The 24,784-nt window shown below is 40.9% G+C and overlaps 1 protein-coding gene across 1 annotated transcript in view; it reads right to left on the bottom strand.

The window, feature by feature from the left end:
- The window catches only part of OVA5 (Lysyl-tRNA synthetase, class II), a 433,444-nt gene that overhangs the window by 263,665 nt on the left and 144,995 nt on the right, over window positions 1–24,784 (bottom strand). The window contains exon 6 of the mRNA XM_089458538.1: window positions 478–546. Coding sequence (XP_089314664.1) covers window positions 478–546 — 69 coding nt within the window. The remainder of the gene's footprint in view (window positions 1–477; window positions 547–24,784) is intronic.

The following is a 24,784-nucleotide window of genomic DNA, read 5'->3' as shown; positions in this document are numbered from 1 at the left end:
AACTAATATGAACAAAGCTCACAAGAACATCAAAAGCATAGAGAAAAATATCCAGGATAACTCATCATGTTATAATTCTTCATGACACGTAAATTTATAAAGTGCATCATAGAAAAAATGAGTTGAATTGTCAGCTTGAAATATATATGCATTGATAACCATGTTTAAGCATGTGAAAAATAAATTATCCCCTAATAGGGGCCAATTACTAAAAATAATTCTCAATACAGCCTTAGCTTCTTGAAACAAATATGATTTGTTGTAACTATTCTGGCTGTTTATCTGTTATAGAAACCGAAAACCTCTTTTAAAATGACACTGTCTTCCAGCTGACTTGTGATATCCAACACCATAAGAACTACTCCAATACAGATACATAACACTACCCAATAATTGCGAAAGGGGACAGTGGTTCAGATATCCTCATATTACATGTAAGCCCATATGTAAGAACTCAAATGACAGAGAGAAGGTAACCTGAAGCACGGGAGTTTCAACTTCAATGAAGCCAAGCTCTTCCATCTTTTTACGAATCTCTGAAATAATCTGTTTAAAGCCATCACAGGATCAGGCATCTTTTTCAGTAATTCATCCAAAAGAATGCAGCTGTACTTTTATTTGCTTGCACTAAATATTAAGAGAAATATTTACTACTGATAACTGTATGACAACAAAACAAAACCCAGTATGATGAGCAAAACAAACAAGAAATCACAGAGCAATCAACTATCATTTTTAAAGATCACATGTTTAGAAACTATATGTATTATACGAATACCATTACCTTTACTTTATAAGACTCAAACCAATTGTTTCTAATTGCACTAGGAAGAATTGGCTTTCTATAGCAGTCTCCTCCTAGGGTCTGAAAATATGCTTATGTGTAGTTACCAACAAAAGAGCAAGAATGTCATATTCAGTTTTGCGTGATGTTTTCCAAATCCCCAATATATTCTCACCAACATTACTGGATTCACCTGAAACACCCCTGCACCTGTATCCAAATTGTGGACCCACCATGGATTCACTGATCTGGATCAGATTCAGCAAAAATTTGCGAAATTTTTGTCAGATCCTTTTCCAATTCAAGAGGATTCAGATCTTGATTTAGGAAATGTAGGGGAACCAGTTCATAAGGAAAGAACTGATTCCCTAAGGTAATTTTTTTAATCCTTTTCCAGTTCAAGAGGATCTTGATTTAGGATGTGTTGTGGAACTTAGGGGAACCAATCCCTATGGGAGGAATGATTCACGAGGGTGCAAAAATCAGTTCCTCCCTTAGGAACTGTTACCCATCCATACACATGGGTAACCCTAGGAGAAATTTTTTCTCCTATCATGCAGATTTCCAGCCATTCAGGAATGATCATTCTTCATTGATCCACAATGTAGAAATGATGACCAGCATTCTCCACATACCGCAGCGATGCCCCTTATATGCTTAGCACATTTTTCCTGATCAAAATAATCATCTGATGATAGCGGTTCAACACACATGAGGTACATTAGCCATTGATTCATATGATGTATTTTCATTTAAAGTATTAGGAATTTAAGTAAGGATCACGTGTGTAGTGTTCCCTTTTTGAAATGTCTTGGAAAACCCACAAATTTTCTGAATTTATATGGTTTGGTTCACTGAGGTAATTTCACAAACAGTTTGATGACAATGTACTGTAGGTACCAAAAATAACACCAGCAATGCCAAGCATACATAATACAAATATTTAAGAACTGCTGATATCAATTTTACCGTGAAACTAGAGGCTTAATACCACCGGTGATACACACTTTGATAATGACAAAAGAGCTGAGGTAGGAAATACCATTATACACTACATTATTACATTATACAAGGAATGCCACCAATAACCAGCAGTCACATGTTCAGCAATAATGAGAAATCTGTTGCCCTCCTAGCAGAGATACACTTCACTTTCAATGCCCAGATTGTACCCAACAGAACCCACCGACGTTGAGCCATCAAGAAGACAAGTTTGAGTGCTGGAACAATCACTGATGAATACCCTGGGAAGCAAATGAAATTCGAACCCCTGCCAATGTGCAACAATAATGCCAAATTTGTTTTCTGATCTCTGAGGGATTTGGCCTTCAAAATAGAGCCTCGGCCACTTCAGAAATGGGTATGCTAATTGAGATAGATGCTGCCCTCAATTCTGCTAAAATATGCCCTCCCTCTTTGGCACTGTTAATTGAGAAATACGGCCTCCAGGATATCAGAAACTCGGCCCTTAAATTCTGCAATAAATAATTATAATTTGGTGAAGTATGCAAAGAAAAATCAGCCTACAATAATCAGACAATTTGGACCTCTTACTGGTGAAGGAATTACATCCCACAGATGGAGTTGATCTGCTGAAGATTATGATAGAATTCGGCCCTCTTTAGAAGGTAAATTTGGCCCCTCCTTACTGATAAAATTCAGCCACAATAGTCAGTAAGAAACGCTAATGAAATAGGACCTCCTCACTTGGTGTAGAGAAGTATGGAATAGCGCACAACGAACTGATCTTCTCTACTGAGCGAATAGCACAAAAATACTCAACTCGGCCTCCTGAAAGAATGATGATCCTTGGAATGATTTGGCCAATAGAATGCCAATCAACTTCGGTCCCCTGCAAACAACAATGGTGCTCCTGGACTGAAGTACTCTTGCAATCAATCTTTATTAGATCTTCACTTAATCCCAAAGAGTAATCCAACTAGGGTGGTAAAGATCATCCACAAAAATTGGAGAAACTAACTAGGGTGGCAATGAGATCCACCAAAACTAGGGTGAGGAATTTCGCTTGAAATCCTCGATCTGAAACTCGCTTGAGTTTCTCTTCAATATCAATGAGAAATGATCAGATAGGATAGGATAGCAAATGATCTCCATCCTCCTTTAAAATGTCAATGAGTTCTCCCCAAGCTTCTAGACTCCCTTTTAATATTATTTTATTGGTGGGGGCCACTTTTCACTAACTATTTTTTGCTTCCCTTTCTAATTAAATAATATTTGTCGCCATTCTCCAATAAAATAATATTTTCTGTCATTCTCCAATAAAATAATATTGGCTGTCTTTCTACAATAAAATAATATTTGCCCCTTTTTTATTAATATCACCAAAATTGGGCAAAACTTCTTAGTGATTTCCATGCTCACAAAATTGGGGATATTACAACATGTTGAAGTTGGAAAATGAATCATAGTGTTGATAAGTTATATTTGTTTCCTTATTTCACATTGGTGGTTATCTTCTACGTCTAGTCAAGTGGGTCCACCCCAAGGCTTTTATTTTATTACCTAGGAGGGGCACGAATATGGTACCTAAATTGAGATATCATGACCATGTCCTTGTTGATTTTTGCTAGCTTGGGAGGTACTCCAAGCCTCGAGGATTGGGGGTTTTGTAATATCCCAAATGGGATATTTTGCTAATTATGCAGAAATCTTAACTCAACCAAAATTTCACCATAAAATTGCTATTCAATCAACAGAAGATTGCCATGTAAAATATAACAAGTAGAGTGCATGCAATTCAATAACACAATGAACAGAAATAATCTCAGCTTTCATTATAATAAATAACTAAAAGAGTGTACATGATGATATAACTGAAATCGCTGAGATAGATAATCTGGTCTCCAAAACTGATCTGCTCCACTGCTAAAACCAGCCCTCCCAAAACTGAACTGAAATTTATCACTGCACCTGTGAATTTTGGCTGAATCCACCAAGGAGATGAGGTGGGTTTCCGTCCACTCTCACCACAATCACCCGAGAGTTTCAGTCCCGGGGCTACTTCTGAAGTAGAGAACTGGGTTCTCAACCTCTCATACAAGACATGACATCTCTTTGGAGTGATAGGGTTTGATTGGGAGGCTCAAGGGAGTTTGATACAAGTCATATCCATGAGGTGAAGGCACATCATTGAGACAAGGCGAATTGGGAAGAACGATTTGTTATGAGAGAGAACGACTTGTTGGTGGAACACAGAGGGATTTACCAGGAAAATTATCAACAACCAAGCCAAGTGAAACAAGGTCGTGTGAGCTGAGTGACGCAAGCTGCATGATCTAAGTGATGCAAGTTGCGCACAGGGTGACATAGGCACTGCGTAGGGCTTGATTTCGGTTGGGTTTGGTGAGACCATAAGGCTCGGTATTTGCTGTGGGAATTTCAGCCGTGGAGCTTTGTAATTTTTGTAAGAAAATCCATATCGTCTTTACCCAATAAAAACAAACTCGTTGTTTGTTTTACCCTTTGTGGGTTTCCAAGGTAAAATTGTGTCAATTGTGTGATTGTTGTTCCTATTATTCATGTTGTGCATTTTCTTTCTTAAGGAAGCTAGTACTAATTAGTTTACGAAACAAAAATGATTGGTTGTTGTAATTTATTTCTAGGTATAAAATTTGTTGGAAACTAATTCTTGCATTGGGCTTAGGAAATTTACATGGTATAAGAGTGTTCTTGAAGAGCAGGGAATAGATTTAACAATGTTCAGAGGTCGGCTTGTGATTGTGCAACGTAGTGATATATGGTTAGTGCAGAGGTTGAGTGAAGCTGAGGTTTTTTAGTCATGACCACAGGATTGTGCTTTGAGGACAGGCAAGGGGGTGCATCAAACTTCACAACCTGGAGAGAGCGCATTGCTCTCGTGTTGGAGGAGAACGAGATCTGGGATCTCGTTGACCAAGTGCAACATTCCCGGGTCGATCCAACACAGCTTGTCATGTAAAAGAAGTGGGATGTGAAGGCTCGACGCATCATCTTGGATGAGGTGAAGGACCACATAATCCCTCAGCTTTCCGGGAAGAAGTCTACTAGAGAAATGTGGGAGTCTCTCACAAAGCTCTATCAAAGCGACAACCAGAATAGAAAGATGGTAAACCAAGAGAAATTGAGGAGCACCAAAATGGTAAGGGCAGAAGGAGTGGCTTCATACCTCACTCGCATTACTCAGATAAGTGACGAGCTTGCAACCGTGGGGGAGACTGTACAAGACCCAGAACTAGTGTGCATAGCACTAAATGGGTTCACAAAGCAATGTGATGTTTTTGTGAAGGGAATTGTGATGAGGGAGCATCTCCCTAACTAGGAGCAATTGTGGGATGACTTCATCCAAGAAGAAAAAAGAGTGGGACCTCAGCAGAGTAGTGCATCCAAGAATGAGGATGAGGAGAAGTCGGTGCTTGCAGGAAAAGGCAAGAGAAAGACCAAGAAGAAGGGCTCCAGCAATAGCGAGGCGGCCTCCAAGGGAAAAAAGGACATGGATGTCAGTAAAGTGAAGTGTTTTGCCTGTCACAAGTGTTGGAAAATCAATAGTGGCAGCTATTATACTTATTTTCCTTAACCTTAATATTTGCTTGTGAACTTATTAGCTTTATTGTGTTCTTTTACCTAGATCTTTCGTCAAACAAATAGCAAGAACTTACACTACAACGATAGAGGACACAAATATTAAGCTCTTAGCCGAGGAAAAACCCCTCCAAGGGGAAAACCCAAAAACTCTTCTCTTCTTAGAATCTACTTCAAATGAGATAGAAAGACCCAAACCCTAGACTAGTCCTTCTCCTAGTACAAGTCATCCCTTCCTCAAGTCCTTCCTTGATTCTACACCAAACTACTACACACTGCAACTTCGACCTGCCAGCTTTGATACTGCTACACAACCTGCAACTTCAACCCTGCAATTTCGGTCTTGTAGCTTCCAAGGAAACCCTAGATTAGCCTCATCTTTAGACCTTCCTAGAGCAAGACAGCTCCTAAGGTCAACGAGGTCTAGATAGATTATCCTTCCCTCCAGCTACAAGATGTTGCACTTCGTCTTACTGCAACTCGATCTTGCAATTTCGGCCTCTTCCTGTAGCCCAGAAACCCTAGAATTTCACACGTGTGAGAGAGATAGAGCCCAAAAACAAGAGATTTCATTCTTCCAGCTTCTCCTTGACTTTTGCTCTTCTTCTTCTTGCTTCCTAGCTACAGATCGAACTCTTTCTTGACAGATCGAACTTGTGAGTGAATGTGTCCCAAATGAGGTTGAACAACTTCTTTATATAGCCTTCTCAAGGGGTTGAATTCCCTCCTTTAGGCCAACTTGATGTTCCCAAGGTCGACTTGTACTTTGGAGCTTCCAAGACTTTCTAGACTCAAAAATAATTCTTTTTACAATATATATTTTGCCCGGAAGGGTCTTATAAACATGATGTTGACTCCTTTGACTCATGACAATAAATCCTAAGACCTAACAAACCCTAGAAGCATGAAGAACATGATTTTACCTAGAAGACCATCAATAAAGAGCATGAAACCCATGCTTTAATAATAATAACTTTTTCTTTTCTTCTCTTGTTTGTTACATAGGATACATATTGAAATGAGTACAACAACAATTATGAAGACCGAAACTAGTTACATTTTCAACACTCCCTCTTAACTAGGGAGGTATTCATAATTGTACAACTAGTACAACATCATATCTCAAACTGAAGAGTTCTCACAAGAAGAGTCGAATTGATAAGCCATATTGTAAGCATCATCATCATGACCAGCACTGTCTCTAAGGCCTAACTAGACAAGCTCTTCTTTAATTAAGAGCATTATGTTGGGAGGCTTTACGTGTGATAACGCACTACCTATGCAAGGTACATACCCCATCCAGATGTCTACAAGGTATGTCTTTTTAGGACTATTCTTATCTTGGATCTCCAATCCTGAGTCCTCAAAGAATATCAGTCCTCTTCAACCACTCTTCTCTTGGATACTTGTCACATCTTCAAAGAGTGTCAGTACCTTTCCTTTCTTGGATGTTTTATCCTCAAGGAAACCACAGATGCTTATCCAATCCTTTGTCATTCTCTCTTCATCCCCTGAAGAGAAGAATGCACATGTGATGTCCAACATCACTCCCTCTCAGACCGAGAGGACATCCCTATTGTTCCTTAATCTTGAGAATAGAACTTTGCTCCTATACAAGGAGACTCTTTTACTCCCTCTCAAAATTAGAGGAGATCTAGACTTCCTTTCTATTTGGGAAGTCATCATCACAAGCCTTACAACTTGTCTTCATAAGAGTATCAGCTACTAGTTCTTCATAGTTGCCTAGCTCCCTCTTTCCTTTGCATCATCGAGCTTTCTTTCTTTCAAGGTATCATGGAGCCACCTTCTCTCTTCAATCTTGTGACAGGTTCTAGGCCAATCTTCTTGCTCATCACTTTCTTCTTTGATATGAAGGCATTACATTGAGCCTTCCCAAACTTCAAGCTGATCATAGCTTCTTGAAAGTGATCTTCCTTTGACCTCTAGGTTATCTTCTCGCACCACTACCTTTTAATCCCAAGATGTCCATATCTTGACTTCATAGTTGCCAGGTACCAGATATCGAGCTTCCCTCAATATCCTTCATCCATACAGTTGAACTTGCCTCAACTGCCATCATATATTCCTGCAACATTCTTCTAGGTAGCAAAATAATATGTTAACCAGATAACCAATAATAATTAAAATCAAAGTTACCTCATCATGATGACCTTCTCATCCCATTAACATCCTCATGGTCCATCTCCATATGAATCTTCCTTCATGCATCAGAGTGCCCAAGGATCGAACTTGATTACCAAGTTACAACTTTTCTTCCGAAGACTATGCTAGATGTTAATCATTATCTTACATATTCTAGAGAAAGTCATAAATCTTATACATTCTTAAATAAGTCGATCCTAGTTTTTTAAGCATCGTATACCCATATACCTAAGCATATTTTATGACCAACTTTCTTTTACAAGATTCTATACACATGAATCTTATCAAAGTTTTATATCCAGCATGCAATCCTATGCTTTCATCCAATCATCTAATTATTCATATATCTCACAAAGAGACTACATCCTAACCCATTGCATTATTTCATCCCTTTACCAGTATTGATTCCACATTACATGGAATGTCTACTAACCTTTGTCATAGTGCTTCTTCCAAGAACCTTTCATAATTATGGTTCTTCTAGGATCATGATGATCCACCTAAGCAAGATGACTTCTTCTAACATAATGTTAGATAATGCCTAGATGATCAATATGCAAAATGGTCTATCTATCCATCTATCTAGATGATCTCTACAAAGCAACTTAATCATGTAAATTCTAGACATGCTACTATCATATGCTTCTTTCTATGATGTTATGCAAAACATACTATCTTAAAAGAAAGATTAAACTTCACAGAGAACCTGACAGTCAGTGAACCTTCTTTAGTAGTAAAGATCCTTCACTTCTTCCTTCTTTGCCTTCTTCTCAGGTTCTCCCACTGCCTCAACTACATGAGTTTCACTTCTTTCCTTTCTCTTGTTGTTCTGCTTGTTTGGGCAATCCCTCTTAAAGTTTCCAAATTCATTGCATCCAAAACACTACACTTTGGACATGTCTTTCTTCTTGGACTTACCAAACTTTCCCTTCTTCAGCTTCTTGACTCGAGCTAGAAAGGCTTGAGATTGCTCATCTGATCCAATATCATCCTTGACCTTGATCCTTGATTCTTCCAATATGCATTGCGCCCACAACTCATTGAAGGGAGTTGAATCCTTTTTGGAGTATATGCTTGCTACAAAGTTGCTCCATTCTGGTGGCAATGCATTTAGTACACAAATGGTTACTTCAAAATCAGTGATTTGTTCCCCAAGTCCTTGCAAATGGTCTCTTAGTTGAGAGACTCTCATGAGAAAGGATGCCACATCCTCATCCTTTGATTTCTTCATTCTGTATAGCTTGTTCCTCAACGACATCTTTTGTCCTATTGTACTTACTGAATACAAATTCACTAGCTTGTCATACATGGCCTTGGAAGTCTTCAAATTTGCAACAAATGGAACAAGAGAATCCTTAATTGATTCAACTATGATCCTTTGAGCCCTTACTTCCCCTTTCTTGTATTTTGCTAGTTCTTGTGTCTTATCTTTCTCAGGTTCAGTAATTTCCCTAGTAACATATTCCATTACTTCTTGTTCTGTGAGTATCAAGTCAATTCTTTTCTTCCATGCTAGATAGTTTGATGCCCCAATGAGCTTGTTGCTCTCTTTGCAGAAAGAACCCATATGACTTGAAGATTCAGGCATGATGTAATAATATGTTACTTACTTGAGATCAAGATTCTCCTTGATGATGTTTGATGCCTTCAAGATTCTTGAAGAGTCTTCAACAATGTCTTTCAAAGATGTCTACTGGGATTCTTCGAACAACAACTTCCAATATCCTTGATGTCTTCCAAATAGATCTTTTTCTAGAGAGAGAGATCATAAATCCTTTTGAAGTCTTCCTCTCAGATTTTTCTTTAAATGCGAGCTTGATGTAGACTTGATCTTCTTGTAAAACCCTCCTTCTAAGTTTTCCAATGACTCTTCAATCCTTCTTGAAGTCATCTTCTTCGGAGTTTCCTTTTCCCTTCCCCTTGACAAGTAACTCCTAGTGTCCTTCTAGTTGCCTTACTTGCTCACCTTAGCTCTGATACCATGTTGGAAAATTAATAGTGGCGGTTATTACACTTATTTTCTTTAACCTTAACATTTGCTTGTGAACTTATCAGCTTTCTTGTGTTCTTTTAGTTAGATCTTTCATCAAACAACTAGCAAGAACATAAACTGCAATAATAGAGGACATTGATATTAGGCTCTCATCCAGGGAAAAACCCCTCCAAGGAGAAAACCCAGAAACTCTTCTCTTCTTAGAATCTGCATCAAATGAGATACAAAAACCCAAACCCCAGACCAGTCCTTCTCCTAGTACCAAGTCAGCCCTTCCTCAAGTCCTTCCTTGATTCTACACCAAACTTCTACACACTGCAACTTCAACTTGCCAGCTTCGATACTACTACTCAGCCTGCAACTTCGACCCTGCAATTTCAGTCTTGTAGCTTCCAAGGAAACCCTAGATCAACTTCCTCTTGAGACCTTCCTGGAGCAAGACAGCTCCTCCTAAGGTCAACGAGGTCTAGACAGAGTATCCTTCCCTCCAACTACAAGATGTTGCACTTCGTCTTACTGCAACTCGACCCTGCAATTTCGGCCTCTTCCTGCAGCCCATAAACCCTAGAATTATGTATGTGTGAGATAGATAGATCCAAAAAACAAGAAATTTCGTTCTTCCAACTTCTCCTTGATCTTCGCTCTTCTTCTTCTTGCTTCCCAGCTACAGATTGAACTCTTTATTGATAGATTGAACTTGTGAGTAAGTGTATCTCAAATGAGGTCAAACTATTTCTTTATATAGCCTTCTCAAAGGGTAGAATTCCCTCCTTTAGGCCAACTTGATGTTCCCAAGGTCGACTTGTACTTTGGAGCTTCTAGGACTTTCTAGACTCAAAAATAATTCTTTTTACAAAATATATTTTGCCCAAAAGGGTCTTATAAACATGATGTTGACTCCTTTGGCTCATGACAATAAATCCTAAGACCTAGAAAGCCTTGGAAGCACAAAGAACATGATTTTACCTAACCATCAATAAAGAGCATGAAACCCATGCTTTAATAATAATAACTTTTTCTTTTCTTCTCTCGTTTGTTACATAGGATACATATTGAAATGAGTACAACAACAATTATGAAGACCGAAACTAGTTACATTTTCAACAACAAGATGGGGTATTTTGCGAGTCAATGTCCCAACAAGAAGAAGAAGACCAAGTCACAAGTGGCAACCTCAGCAAAGATTGAAGAATTCTCGAGAAAATTTGAGGAAGACTTCAAACTCATTGCAAGTCTATTGAGCTCAGTGTCCACAAAAGTTTGGTACTTAGATAGTGGCTTCTCATGACATATGACAAGGGCACATAAGTTCTTTAGCAGGTTGCGAGACAAGATATTGATCTCCACATTGAGCTCGCAACGATGCTAAATACAAGGAAGCAAACCATGGTACTGTCATGTTTCAGAGGGATTCTAACAAACCCCTCAAAGTGACAAAGGTGCTCTAACTAAGAACCTCTTGTCAGTATCATCCTAGAGAACAGAGGGTATGTGGTAACCTTCTATGAAGGGAAAGTCTACATCCAACCCAAGGGCGTGAAGGGCAGGTGCACAAAGGTGATTGGTGTGTGCAAGGGAAAACTATACAAAATGCAATTTCAGCTAGCAAGAGCATTGGTGAGCATGAGTTGTGATTTGGGAGAGTTATGGCACAGGAGGATGGCACATCATCATGGAATGCTTAATGTGCTCAGACATATAGTGACAACACTACCACAGTTTAGTGCGGAGAGGCATGGCCCATGCAAAGGTTGCGCTATGGGAAAATATGCCAAGATAGTTTTCCCACCCAGTGACAGCAGATCCAAGGGTGTGTTACATCTCATTCATTCGTACATATGCAGGCCTATGCCTTCCATATCCCTCAGTGGATACAGTTATTATGTCATGTTTATTGATGACTACTCCAGAAGACCTGGATTTATTTCATCAAAACCAAGGATGAGATCTTTGGCAAATTCCAAGAGGTCAAAGCTCTTGTGGAGAATTAGACGAGGTGAAAGATTCAGGTGTTGCGATCAGACAGTGGGGGTGAGTACACCTTGAATGCCTTCATTGAGTTCTGTGCGAGTGCGAGGATAAAAAAGGAACTAATTGTTCCTTATAATCCTCAACAAAACGGAGTATCAAAGAGGAAGAACAAGGCTATAGTTGGGGTTGCGCAGCCTATGTTGCATGATTAGGGGCTTTCCATGTTTTTGTGGGATAAGGCCTGTAATACCGCAATGTACATTCAAAACGGGAGTCCCCATAAAATTTTGGGGAGGATGACTCTTGACGAGGCATACACAAGCAAGAAATCAAATGTGGGACACAAGATATTTGGGTATCTAGTGTACTATCACTTTCCTTCTGAGAAGAGAACAAAGTTGGAACTGACTGCAGAGAAGGGGATCTTCGTTACATACAACGAAACTTCCAAAGCCTACCGTGTACACATACCAGCGCTTAGGAAGTGAACAGGAATGTACGATTTGATGAGGGGAGGGCTTTAAGGAAGTCCACACAAGATGTTGATCCATCATATGCAAGAAGTTAGAACTCGCAAGGACAGGAGGAGGAGAGGAGACAAGATCTAGATGCACAGGCACTGCTATGCAGGCTTTTCAAGAGAACGAGGAGTACAAGGAGATCTTGTTCCACAGGATGAGCCTTCCTCATCAGGCAGGGGGCGGCCCAGGTGGGCCATGCAGACCCTGAGAGATGTCAAGGATTTTGGGCTTCCTAAGAGACCTACCAGGGAAAGCACGCCACCACAAAGATACACTAGTTACTGGCACTCATGATGGAGCTAATAGATGCAGATCCTTCCATTAATCAGGAGGTTGTTGATCAGCAAGTTTGGCAGGATGCCATGGTAGAGTATGCCTCCGTCATGAAGAATGATGTCTAGAAGGTAGTGACATGACCAGAGGGAAAGAGAGCAGTTGGATCATGACGGATTTACAAGATTAAACACGCAGTTGATGGGAGTGTCGAGAAGATCAACATGCACTTCATGGATAAGGGGTTTTTAGTATTTACAACGAGAGGGAGTCGACTACAAGGAGATATTTGCCCTTGTCACCAAATATACCTCGATTGGGGTCGTTAGCTCTATAGCAGCAAAGATGGGTTGAAGGGTGCATCAGATAGATGTCAAGATTGTTGAAGGAAATGTAACTAGGTTCGGTCTTCATAAATGTACTTTTGATATTTGTATTTATTGAATAAAAGAAATATTATTTTTATAATATATGTCAATTAGTTTCTTGCTCATTGAAATAGGTCTAGCACTAGTTAAAGTGTTATAGGTGAGTCAAATAGTCAAAAGAAAAGGTTGAAGACCTTAAGAGCATGTTACACCTTGTATGAATATGTATTAGGGTCATAAGAAGTCCTCCAAGCAAAGTCACAAGCCTCCTCCAAGCAACAACATCATAAAAGGAAGAAATCCGAAGCATAAAAGTCAAGTCGGCCTCAAGTCATCTAGTTGGCCTAAAAGAAGGAGCAGACTCCTATATATAAGAGTCATTTCACCTCTCCAAGACAACGCAATTCATCTCTGAAATTAGCATAGAAAACAAGGAAGAAAAAGGGTGATCAAGTGACAAGAAAGGGAGCCTCTAGTGCAGCGTATAAGGATGAGTCTAGGCTGAAGTTGAAGGGATTGTTTTCTAGGGTAGAAAACAGTCACACGTGCGAGAAACAGAGCCTCTTCCTACGGTCATTACAACACTATCATTACAGTCACATAATATCATTGGTTGGGCAATCTAAGCAGGCCTATAAGGCCCCTCACTCAAGCGTAGAAGGAGCTCTCTCAAGCGAAGAAGGAAGAGGTCTACATCACAAAGAAAACAGTCACACGTGCGAAGGTAAAGAGGTTGTCCCTGTTGTCATAACAACCCTCCCTTGATAGTCATAAAAGTTCATTGGTTGGCTAAGAGAGTGAAGGGATCACCATAAGGGAAGGGTCTCATCAAAGGTATGTCTTCTAGAGCAAGTATAACAAGACTTACCAACAATTGAAAGAAGAACGAAGTGCCGGAAGAAGGAAGACGAAGTGCCAGAAACGAAGTGTCGGGAAACAAGGTGCAGAAAGAGGGAAGGACTTGACTTGTGCTTGGAGGATATTATTGTCAAGGGTCTAGGGTTTGGCATTGATCAATAGAAGCTTCAATAAGAGAAATTCACAAAAGGGTTTTCCTCTCAAGAGAAGAGAGGTTTTGGCCCTGGCAGAGAGCCAATGTCTTGTGTTCTTGTTCTTATGTTTTGGTAGTAGTTTGATGAAGTACACACACATGCATTAATAAGAAGAAGAGAAGATTAAGCTAATAAGAAAAGTAAAAAGACTCCACAAATTGTTATCAAGTAACAAAGAATCACACTACACTTCTTTGCCCTAAGATTCTTCAACAAAGATTGCCTTCCTTAACGGAATCATTGATGAAGAAGTCTACATCGAGCATTCTAAGGGGTTCTAGGTGCATGGGAGGGATTCTCGTGTTTGCAGGTTGAAAAAGGCACTCTAGAGGCTCAAGCAGGCGCCTCGAGCATGGTAACTCAAAGATAGATAGCTACTTGCAGGAGATGGGCTTCGAGAAGACTGAGGCCAACCCCAACCTTTACTACTCATTGGTAGGGGAGGAGCCTCTTATACTGGTGCTCTATGTGGATGGCTCGTTCATGACAAGGAGTGAGGATTCATTATTGACTGCAAGAGAAATCTTGTTTTTGTGTTCAACATGAAGGACTTGGAGTTAATGCACTACTTCCTTGGTTTGGAAGTGTGGTAGAGAAAGAGAAGGTATTTCCTTGGTTAGGGGAAGTACATTGTGGAGATCCTGAAGAGATTCAGGATGTTAGATTGTAGGCCCATGTCTACACCTATGGTCACAAACTGGAGGAAGGTGGATGCTTCAGAGTCAAAGGTTGTTGACCCCACACTGTATCTTCAATTGATTGACTCGCTTATGTATCTGGTCAACACTAGGCCAAATATATGTTTTGCAAAGAACACTCTCAACCAATTTATGGTGGACCCGAGGAGAGTGCACTAGATTGTTGCAAAAGATGTACTCAAATATCTATGTGGCACTATGGAGTTTGGGTTACAATATTAGCGAGGAGGAGGAGTGAGGCATACAGGTTATACAAATGCTGACTAGTCAGGATGCTTAGTGGATAGAAAGAATGCTTCGAGTTGCAACTTTAGCTTGGGTTCAGGAGTTGTTTCCTAGTCCAGTAGGAAGCAGAGGTCAGTTACATTGAGCTCTTCAGAGGCAGAATACATGGCAGCGAGCATGGTTTCTTGTGAGGTGCTCTTGCTCCGGAAGTTACTCTTGGGTTTGTTTGGACAAGATATGGATGTGACTATCATCCATTGTGATAATCAGAGTTGCATAAAACTCTCTAAGAATCCAATGTTCCATGATGAGTCCAAGCACATCGACATCAAGTATCACTTCATCCGTGATTACGTGTAGAGAGGCACTGTGAAGCTTCAGTATGTACCGATTGATGAACAGGTTGCTCACATCCTCACTAAAGCATTGATGAAAGGCAAATTCATCTACTTCAAATATAAGTTAGGGATAGTTCAAAATCTCTTCCTCGCTAAGAGGGAGTGTTGAGCTATGGAAGCATGGAGGTATTCTTCACTATCTTGGTGCCTTGGCTTATGGAGAACATTAATCAGCGTTATGGATGCTTGCTTAAGTGGAGTAAGTAACTATTAAACTCCTACTTAGGAAAAGTAGTCCACGGGGTCTTGGATAGATAGTGATCGGATGCTCTGTTAAGACACTCCTTGATATGAAGTCACCGGTTCAATTCCCTGTCCCAATCGTGGTGATATATTGGACATGATGATGATGTAGTCCCACCAAGCTGACAAAAAAAAAACTTAGGAAAAGTACATTTGATGTGCTATATTCTTTTGTTGCCATATTGGGCCAAAGTCTAAGGTTATGGATGTAAATAATTTAAGTGACATGTTTACCATACCTGTGTCAACTCCCCCGAGAAGTAGTGTAGATATCAACAGATAAAAAAAATTCAAGATCATCTTCATCATACAGCTTCCATATTATCATTGTAATCAAAATTTTGTAGCCCCGTGGGCCATTGATGTAAAACTGATCTTGGTATGTCGATGAAACCATGTAAAAACATCTAGGTAGCCTAAGGTTCCTTGCTAAAGAGTTTCACTCTAGGGAGTTTTTTACCCTCCGCCAAATAATTCGCGTTTCCAAACCCAAATAATTGGCAGAGTTTTTTTCCCAGACATACCCCAAAGCTAGATGTAAGGGCTATTAGTTAAGATTCAACTAGATGGACAAATTTCTTGTAAAATTCTATCAAATTAAATGCAATTGCGTACCTGATTCTCCCATCTGGTGTCGGTCCACGTTGCTCCGAGTTTTCTGATTCCGTTACCAAACCAACCGATTCCTCCCTGCCTATCTGGGATCAACCTCTGCGGTTCCCAGATCCAGAGGACTTCGAAATGGAAGTCCACTGGCCCCTGTGCCCAAAACTCCAAGAACAGCTCAAAATTTCCCAATTTTCAGTTCAAAATCGAGCCCTTGGTTCATCCCTCAAACATATTGATTTTCATTCTATCACCATTCTTTGTGTTTCCTCCTCCCTACACTATATTCCAAAGGTGAAGGCAATCCTCTATTTTCCCAAAACTGATTTTTCCCCCCTATTTCATGCTCCCCTTCCGTCTATGTATATTATTTCTTGGCGGTCACCCCTCCCTACATGGTTACACCTTCCATCCTTTGTAACGTGTGACTCTATTCGTCCCAAGCTATAGGAATATTGACATGTGTATTAGGTTTACTTTTAGGATTTTTATTAGTTTTATATAAATGTCCTTAGTTTATAATATGTATTTTATTTTGATTTAATTTCACATTTTGATAATTTATTAGTATAATTTATTAATATTATGAGATATATAAATATATAACCATATTTATAATTAACTTAAATTTTACATTTATTTCCTTATAACCATATTTACTTTATACTTTTAAATTTATATCCTTGAAATTATTTAGGGTATTTTCTCCTTAATTATGGTGCATTAAGCAATATGTTTGGTGATGGGTGAGGGTGTAACTTCTATCTAAAGCAGTGTCGTGATATTCAACATTTATAGTTAATTTAAAATATATATAATAGTGCAGTACATGCAATACATGCATATGTAGCTATCATATGCATGCATCGTATGCATGCTAATATTCTTGTGCTCTCTATATTAAAGATGGGTCATTACACTAGAGTGGGGCTCGATGGTAAGGCCTTAGGTGAGTCTAAGTGCCATTGAGTCTATGTAAAATTTTCATACTATATCATCTATCAAGAGTTGCAGAATTTGGTTGTGTCTAAAGGTCATGTTTTAATCGTAAAATTCCCCCTTCTATCTGGGATGTTCATGTAATAATTGATGTAAAAAGTGTTGTCTGGGAATATTTTAGGTTGATGATTAAACATAGTTAGACATCATCGCCTAAATATATTTTAGAACCACTTCAGGGTGAATATATGTCTAATCCCCTCTACAGTCATTTTAATTTATTTTCTAGCAAAAAATGGCTAAATTGTTAAGCCATAAATTAATCAAAAAATAAAATGAGAGAAAATTAAATTCTCTCCAAGTGGGAAAAATTATAAAAATTAATGAGGTCCTTTTTTAAAGTCAAAATATTAGAAAGGACCCATTTCCCAGGAAGAAAGTCCCACTTAGAAATTCGTTGGGCCAAAAAAGATATTTTCTCAAGGAAATCAAATTTTTGGGTCAAGGTGGTTATTTTGAATGAGAGAATTTCGAGAATTCTAGTTTTTGAAGATTCTCCAATGGTCAGAGTGCGTCAACATCACCAAGGGTCAAAACATTAAATTCAATCCGGATAACTAGGGAGAGATTAGGGTTCGGCTCTGGAGCTCGCTCTCGCCGCCATCGCTTTTGCAGAGCTCTCTTGGCAGCCTCCCGCTGCTGAGACCAACCAGTAAGAGCGAGGAGATAGCTCTGCGCAGTGAGCCTCTTCATCAAAAATTTGAGTCCAACCAGTATGGACGTCAGAGGGGGCCCCCCTCCCCCTCTCCTGAGATTGCTGCCTTCAAAAGATTGGTAGCCTCCTGTGGCAAGAGGAAAGCAAACTCGAACCAGCAGAAATTTGTCAAGAAAGCCGAGTCCATCCCTTCAGTAGAACTGCCTGCGGAACACCCGTGCTGGACTGCGCTGAATCTGGCTGAACGAGGGCTCATTGGACAATTCACGGGTCTCTGGCCCTCTCCCAAAGCTATTGATGGATGGGTCCAGCGAAACTGGAGGCCCCTTGTCTCTGAAGGAATACAAAGCCATATGGTAGGCAGAGGGTATTATGTTTTTGTTTTCGAATCAGCAGAAGATCGAGATCTCATTTTCCGAAATGGTCCATATTTCATGGGCCCCCAAGGGCTCTATCTGAATAAATGGATGTCAGACTTTGATCCTTCCCAGGACACTCCTTCAGCCGTCCCTGTCTAGGTAAGGTTACCCCATCTTCCTCTTCATTGCTGGAACCCGGAATCTATGGAAACAATCGGGAACAAATTAGGAAAATACATTGATAGGGTTGAAAGGAGAGAACAATATTCGTGTGCCAGAATATGTGTCGAAGTCGATCTGGAGATAGCATTGCCTGAGGCGATCAAGTTGACCATAACTGGCTGGTCTCACATTCAAGAACTAGATTATGAATAGCTCCCCTTCAAGTGTCGACATTGTCATGGCTATGGCCATTTCGCTCGAAACTGCAAGAAGAAAACTGAGGAAGAATCTGAAAAAGAAAAGGGCGAACAGTGGACACAAGCCAGAAAAACCACTACAACTAAACAGACCAACAGAGCGAAAAGGAAAGGAGGGAATCTAGAGACCGGAGGACCCTCTGCTGGGAAGAGTTTAACCGAAGATCAAGCCATAGCAAATGCCACCATCTCAACAAATCCTTTTGCTGCTCTAAACCCCCTAGAAGACCAACCAGAACTTGAAGAGGGAGAGGTGCAACAGAATATGGAACAGACAGCAGACGCAGAAATAAACTCAGGATCTCAGGAACAAACTGTAGAAGCCATTTCAGAAACCCCTTGTGGAGATGCAATCCAACAGGAAAATTAGGGCCCCCCTGTAGGCACCTCTTCCCCACCCTCTTATGCAGAAATGACCAAAAAGAAAAAGCTGATAGATAGTCCTGGTTCTTCCGAAGATGAACCTCTTGAGCAATCCAACAAAAAGGCAGGAAGGAAGTCTCGCAAGGAGATCAGAGAAGAAGAGGCGGAGAGATTAAAGATGCAGGGCAGTCAGTCCACAATTGAAATGTCACTAGGCAGGAACACAAGAACCAGACTCCCCAAGGGTGGGTCTGCACCGCCCCCCTCTAGTAAATAGTGCAGATTGTCTCTTAGAATTGCAGGGGTCTGGGAAACCCTTTGAAAGCTGAAGTAGTAAAAGATCTATTAAGAATGGAAACCTCAGACATTCTCCTGCTCCAAGAGACAAACATAGAAGAAGATGCTCTTCTATCTTTAAGTCGAACCAAATGGAAAAAGAACTCAGGAAAAGCGGTTAGCGCCCGAGGTACTTCAGGGGGCCTTGCAACCCTTTGGTCGGAGGATATGTTCCAGCTCAAAAGCTCTTTTGCAACCCAACACTGGATATATACAGATCTTCTTCATCTCCCAAGTAAGATTTCTCTAGCTCTCTTCAATCTTTATGTTCCTGTTAATTTTCTGGAAAAGAAGGACTGCTAGAATTCTCTCTCAGACTTCCTAGAAATATATGTCCCCCAAAACATCATTCTGGCGGGGGATCTCAACATCACTCTAGACCCATACGAGAAAAAAGGCGGAGTATGGGGTAAAGATCCCTTCCATGCCTCGGTGGAGTCTCTAATTCTCGAATGGGACCTTCTGGACCACAAACCTAAGAAAGGTCATTATACCTGGACCAACAATAGAGTTGGTAATGCCAACATTGCTGCCCGTTTAGACTGGTTCCTAGTTCAAAGTACTCTGCTGGAGGGGAAGCATTTAATCTCTTCAAAAATTCTGCCCAAAATAACATCTGATCATAACCCCATCTCACTGTTGATAGAGAAAGAGGAGGACTTGGGCCCTATTCCCTTTAGATTCAACCCTCTTTGGGTATCGAGAGAGGGCTTTATGGACATAGTGGCTCACGTTTGGGCGCAACCAGTTGAAGGATCCCCCAGCTTCGTGTGGGAACAGAAACTCAAACACACTAAGTCTGCATTAAAAGCTTGGGCAAATTAAAAACGTCTTTCCACTCCTACGAGCCATAGACAAAAGACAGTTCAGGCTCTAGCTGAGATTCAATTAGACATGGAAGGATCTGAAATCACCAAAGCACAGCTGCTTAACGAACAAAGGGCCCAGTTCAATTCCTTTCTTTCCTTTCGACAAGAAGAGGAATACTGGCGCCTTAAGTCTCACAGCCTCTGGCTCCAAGCTGGAGACAGAAACACAGCTTTTTTTCACAGACAATGCAGAGCCCGTCTCTCTCGGAATCACATTTCCGAAATATCCAACAAGGAGGGGGAAGTTATCAAAGGACAGTCTCTCATAAAACAGGCAGCCACAACCCATTATCAGAATCTGTTCCAGGAGGATGGTACTTCCGATGACGATCTGGTTGCCGACTTTTTGTCAAACATCCCCTCTCTTGTCACTGCAGATGTAAACGTTGGGTTAATGAAGCCTTTTTCTAAAAAATAGATAGTTGAAGTCATTTGGTCAATGCAGCCGGATAAAGCACCTGGGCCGGATGGCTTCACCATACATTTCTACAGAGCTTGCTGGAATGTAATAAAACTCGATCTTCTCAGAATGGTAAAAGCCTTCCAAAAGAAAGCCAAAGTGGGAGGGTGCACCAACTCCACCTTCCTTGCCCTAATCCCGAAAGAAGTTAACCCTGAGACTTTCGACAGATTCTGGCCAATCTCTCTTTGCAATGCCTCCTACAAGATCCTTGCCAAACTCTTAGCCAATAGACTCAAGCCTCTGTTAGGGAACCTGATCTCCCCTCTGCAGGGCGGTTTCGTCAAAGGAAGGCACCTCATAGACAATGTGATCCAAGTGCAAGAAGCCCTCCACTCTAGCCACTCTCGGAAGGAAAAAGGTATGCTCATCAAGTTGGATATGTCAAATGCTTTTGACCGAGTTAAACTCTCATTTCTTTATAAAATCCTCCTCTCCTTCGGTTTTAGTGCTGATTTTGTCAACTTGATAAAAGCCTGCACACACAGACCTTGGATAGCCCCCCTGGTCAATGGCAAACCTTCTGACTTCTTCCAAGCTTCTAGAGGGCTCCGCCAAGGATGCCCTTTGTCACCCTTTCTTTATATCTTGTTGGCAGAATCCCTAAGCAGAAAGCTGACAACAGAAATGGAAGTAGGCACTATTCCAGGTATCAAGGCAGCAAGAGGGGTGGACCCTATAAATCATGCCCTCTTTGCGGATGACTCTCTCCTTTTGGGAGGGGCCTTGATTAAGATAGCAAAGGCTTTCAAAGAAATCCTTCAACACTTCTGTTTAATCACAGGAGCCTTGATCAATAAGAGAAAAAGTGTGGTTTATGGCTGGAATGTAGATCACCCAACTATCCTTCGAATTGCCTGCACATTGGGATTCCCTGGGTATGACAAGTGGGAAAAGATCAAATATCTAGGCCTTCCCTTAACCTTGGGACCAAGCCCTCCCTCCCTATGGACTGAAGTAATTAGCAAGATAAAAGCTAAAATAGCATATTGGGGAGGCCAATGGCTAACAAAGGCTGGGAAGTTGGTTTTGATAAAGGCAGTCCTCTCCGCCCTTCCCATCTTCTAGTCTTCCCTCCTGCTAGCTCCTAAGTCTACCACGGAACAGATCTCCAAACTCCTCCGGGACTTCCTATGGAACGGGGGCAAGGGCAATCAGAACAAGTTACATCTGGTAAGATGGGATATTCTGAATAGACCACTCCAGCAAGGTGGGTTACAGATACGGGATCCAGGCTTAGCAAATTTGCCTCTTGGTGGAAAAATCATATGGCAATTGTATCCAGATAAAAATCATCCTATCAGCAAGATCCTATGGAAGAAATACCTAAAGGGAGGCTCCCTGAGAAACCTCACAACTGCTTCTACTCCAGCAGGAACAGCAATATGGAATTTAGTCAGAAGAAGCATCGACCATATACAGCATCATTTATATAGAATACCAGGTAATGGACAGAGAACATTATTGTGGGAGGACACCATTCAAGGGAATTCCCCATTGGCCACACTAAATTCCTGTAACGACTTAAAGATCTGGCTAGTGAACAAAGGACTTCTCCGGCTTGCAAACATATGTTCTTGGGACAGCAAAGGGAATTGGGCAGGATGGACTTTTCCAGGGGTTCCTGACCCTCTGGAAGCACAAAAAAACTTGCTCTGTGCAGCACTCTCTGGCCTCGCCCCTGTCCATCGTACATCCAAAGATAAATGGGGGTGGGGAAGAACCGGAATTTATACAGCAGCTCAAGGATTCTCCTCATTACAAGCCACACAAGCATCTTTGCTGACACCGAAGCTCTGGAAATCCGTTTGGTCTCCCTTTTGCCTTCGTGAATTTCTTCACTTGGTTACTCATGCATAAAAAGGCACTAACAGGAGAAAATATGAACAAAAGAGGCTTCCACGGGCCTTTTAGATGTTGCCTATGCAATTCTGCTATCGAAACCTCTGACCATTTATTGGTTGACTGTGTTTTCACACAAGAAGTCTGGAAGATAGTCCTCCACGGACTCAGCGTTCCCACCCCCTCTCAGATTTCAGTCGTCTCTCTCTACACCTCCTGGGCAGATCAAAACCCTAAGAAAAAATCTAAAAACACAGGCTGGAAAAACATTTGGCAAGCTATTCCAAAATGCCTTTGGTGGAAAGTGTGGTTGGCTCGAAATGAGTGTGTTTTCAACAACAAGATCCCAAAATCAGTGGAAGTGGCTGCCAAAGTAAAAGCTCTCTTGTTGGAAATAATAGGTAAATCAGATTTTGCCTTTATTTTATCTGCAGAAGTCTTTGCGTGGCTAGGACCCTGTGTGCTAGGAGAAAGGAAAGATTCAATCAACAAACCGATGAAAGATCCTACTTGGCGCGTGCGCCTCACTAAAGGTGACTTTCTTACGTGGTGGCAGGGGACCCCAAAAGCCACTATCTTCTTTGATGGAGCGTCCAAGGGGAATCCAGGCACTGCAGGCGCAGGGGGATTGATTCTTTCCTCAGACAGATCGAAAATAACCAGCTTCAGTTGGGGCCTAGGCATAAGTTCGAACAATCAAGCAGAGAGTTACAGTCTCCTAAAAGCTTGCCAGATTGCGAAGGAGTTAGATTACAAAACAATCCAAATTTTCGGAGACTCGGAGCTTCTGATAAAGCTCTTAAACTCTAAAGATTATTTTCGTAACCCAGCTTTAAACAAAACCTTGCAGAGAATTCGAAACACTTTGAAAGACTTCGACACAGTCGACTCATACCATATTCTACGGGATTTAAAAAAACAAGCAGACTCGCTGGCAAATAAAGGTTGCCTGCTGTCTCAAGGTAATCTTAGCCTTAATGGAGGACCCTGCTCGATTCATCCTTTGCCTTAGACAATCTACAGAAGGCAGATCTGCTCTCACTGGCCCCAATTTTCAGAGGGAGAGTGGTACTTGGAACCTTGAAAGTCACATTCAGGATTGCCAATCAGCAAGCAGATGGATCAACAAGCACAAGGACTATCAAGCAGAAGAAACAGCATCAGAATGTACAGCAGCAGATGGTAGAAGGAATAGCCGCAGAAGGAACAATAACCAGAATGAACAGCAGTATAAGGAACAGCACCAGAAGGAACAACAAGCAGAAGAAACAGCAGAAAAAGGAACAGCATCCGAAGGAACAGCAGGCCAAAGGAACAACAACAGCAGAAGGAACAACAAGCAGATTAAGGAACAGCAGCAGAAAGAACAGCAATCAGAAGGAACAACAGCAGAAGGAACAGCACCAGAAGGAGCAGCAAGCAGAAGGAACAGTAGCAGCAGAACAAACAGCATCCGAAGAAACAGTAGGCCGAAGGAACAGCAACAGAAGGAACAACATCCGAAGGAATAGCAGGCCGAAGGAACAACAGGCCGAAGGAACAGCAAACCAAAGGAACAGCGCCCGAAGGAACAGCAGGCTGAAGGAACAGCATTCAAAGGAACAGTAGGCCGAAGGAACAGCAGGCCGAAGGAACAGCAGGCCGAAGGAACAGCATCCGAAGGAACAGCAGGCCGAAGGAACAGCACGCGAAGGAGCAGCAGGCCGAAGGAACAGCAAGTAGAAAGAACAATAGCAGAAGGAATGGCAAACTTAAGGAACAGCAAAAAGAAAAGCACAAGGAAAAGGTCGCAGAAATTGCTCTTCCAGAGATAATATGTAAGACAGAAAACAAGAATAGCCAAAGAACTCACAGAACTTTTGAATGTAAGCATAGGAGAAGGGACTACCATCAGCTCATTCTCATTGCTCAGTTTTTAAAAGCTACTGTCGATTGTAATAGGAGCTTGCTCCACTTTTGGCAATAAATACATTAACCCTCCTTGTTAAAAAAAAAAAATTCTCCAGTGGTCAAAAATCATCCAAAAGTCAAATATTGGTCCATCAAGCTCAGAAATCAAGGAATTCGATTTTTTATGGGGATTTATGCAGCAGTGATCAAGGGGATCAAACTATTTTGACGAGGATCAAGCCATGGATCAAGGGAACTAGCCATTTTTCCACTTGGAGGGGCCTAATGCTCTCATTTTTTCTATATAAGGAGGTTATTTGCTCCTCATTTGACATCGAAAATTTTGTAATCAAGCTATTAGTCAAGCTCTGCTGGTTGCAATACTTTTTTCTGGAATAATAACGCAAAAGTATTTGGGGTTTATTCATAGTGGTGTTCCTCTTCTTCTTGTTGTGGTAATGTTTTCTGGATCATGTGCTTAATACTCTACTGAATTAAATTTTGTAAGTTATTATTTCATTAGCCAGTTGTTGGATTAACTATTTGCTCAGGTATCTAGCATTAATTATTGGGTTTTAGAGAAGCTTTTTAATTCGATCTATCTAGCAGGTATCTCTAGATTTGAGGGTTATTATGTTATCTATGTCTCTATTGATCTAAAAACTTGATTTGGACTTTTGGCTTGTTCTTGGCTAGTCGTGGACCTAATTGGCTTTAAT

Source organism: Pinus tabuliformis, chromosome 7 (genome assembly GCF_031772625.1).
Source record: "Pinus tabuliformis cultivar Carrire ecotype Pingquan chromosome 7, CPIR1, whole genome shotgun sequence".
In the NCBI taxonomy this organism is placed as follows: domain Eukaryota; kingdom Viridiplantae; phylum Streptophyta; class Pinopsida; order Pinales; family Pinaceae; genus Pinus; species Pinus tabuliformis.
Note: the sequence above shows the minus strand (reverse complement) of the source record. Positions and strands in the feature narration are given on the sequence as shown.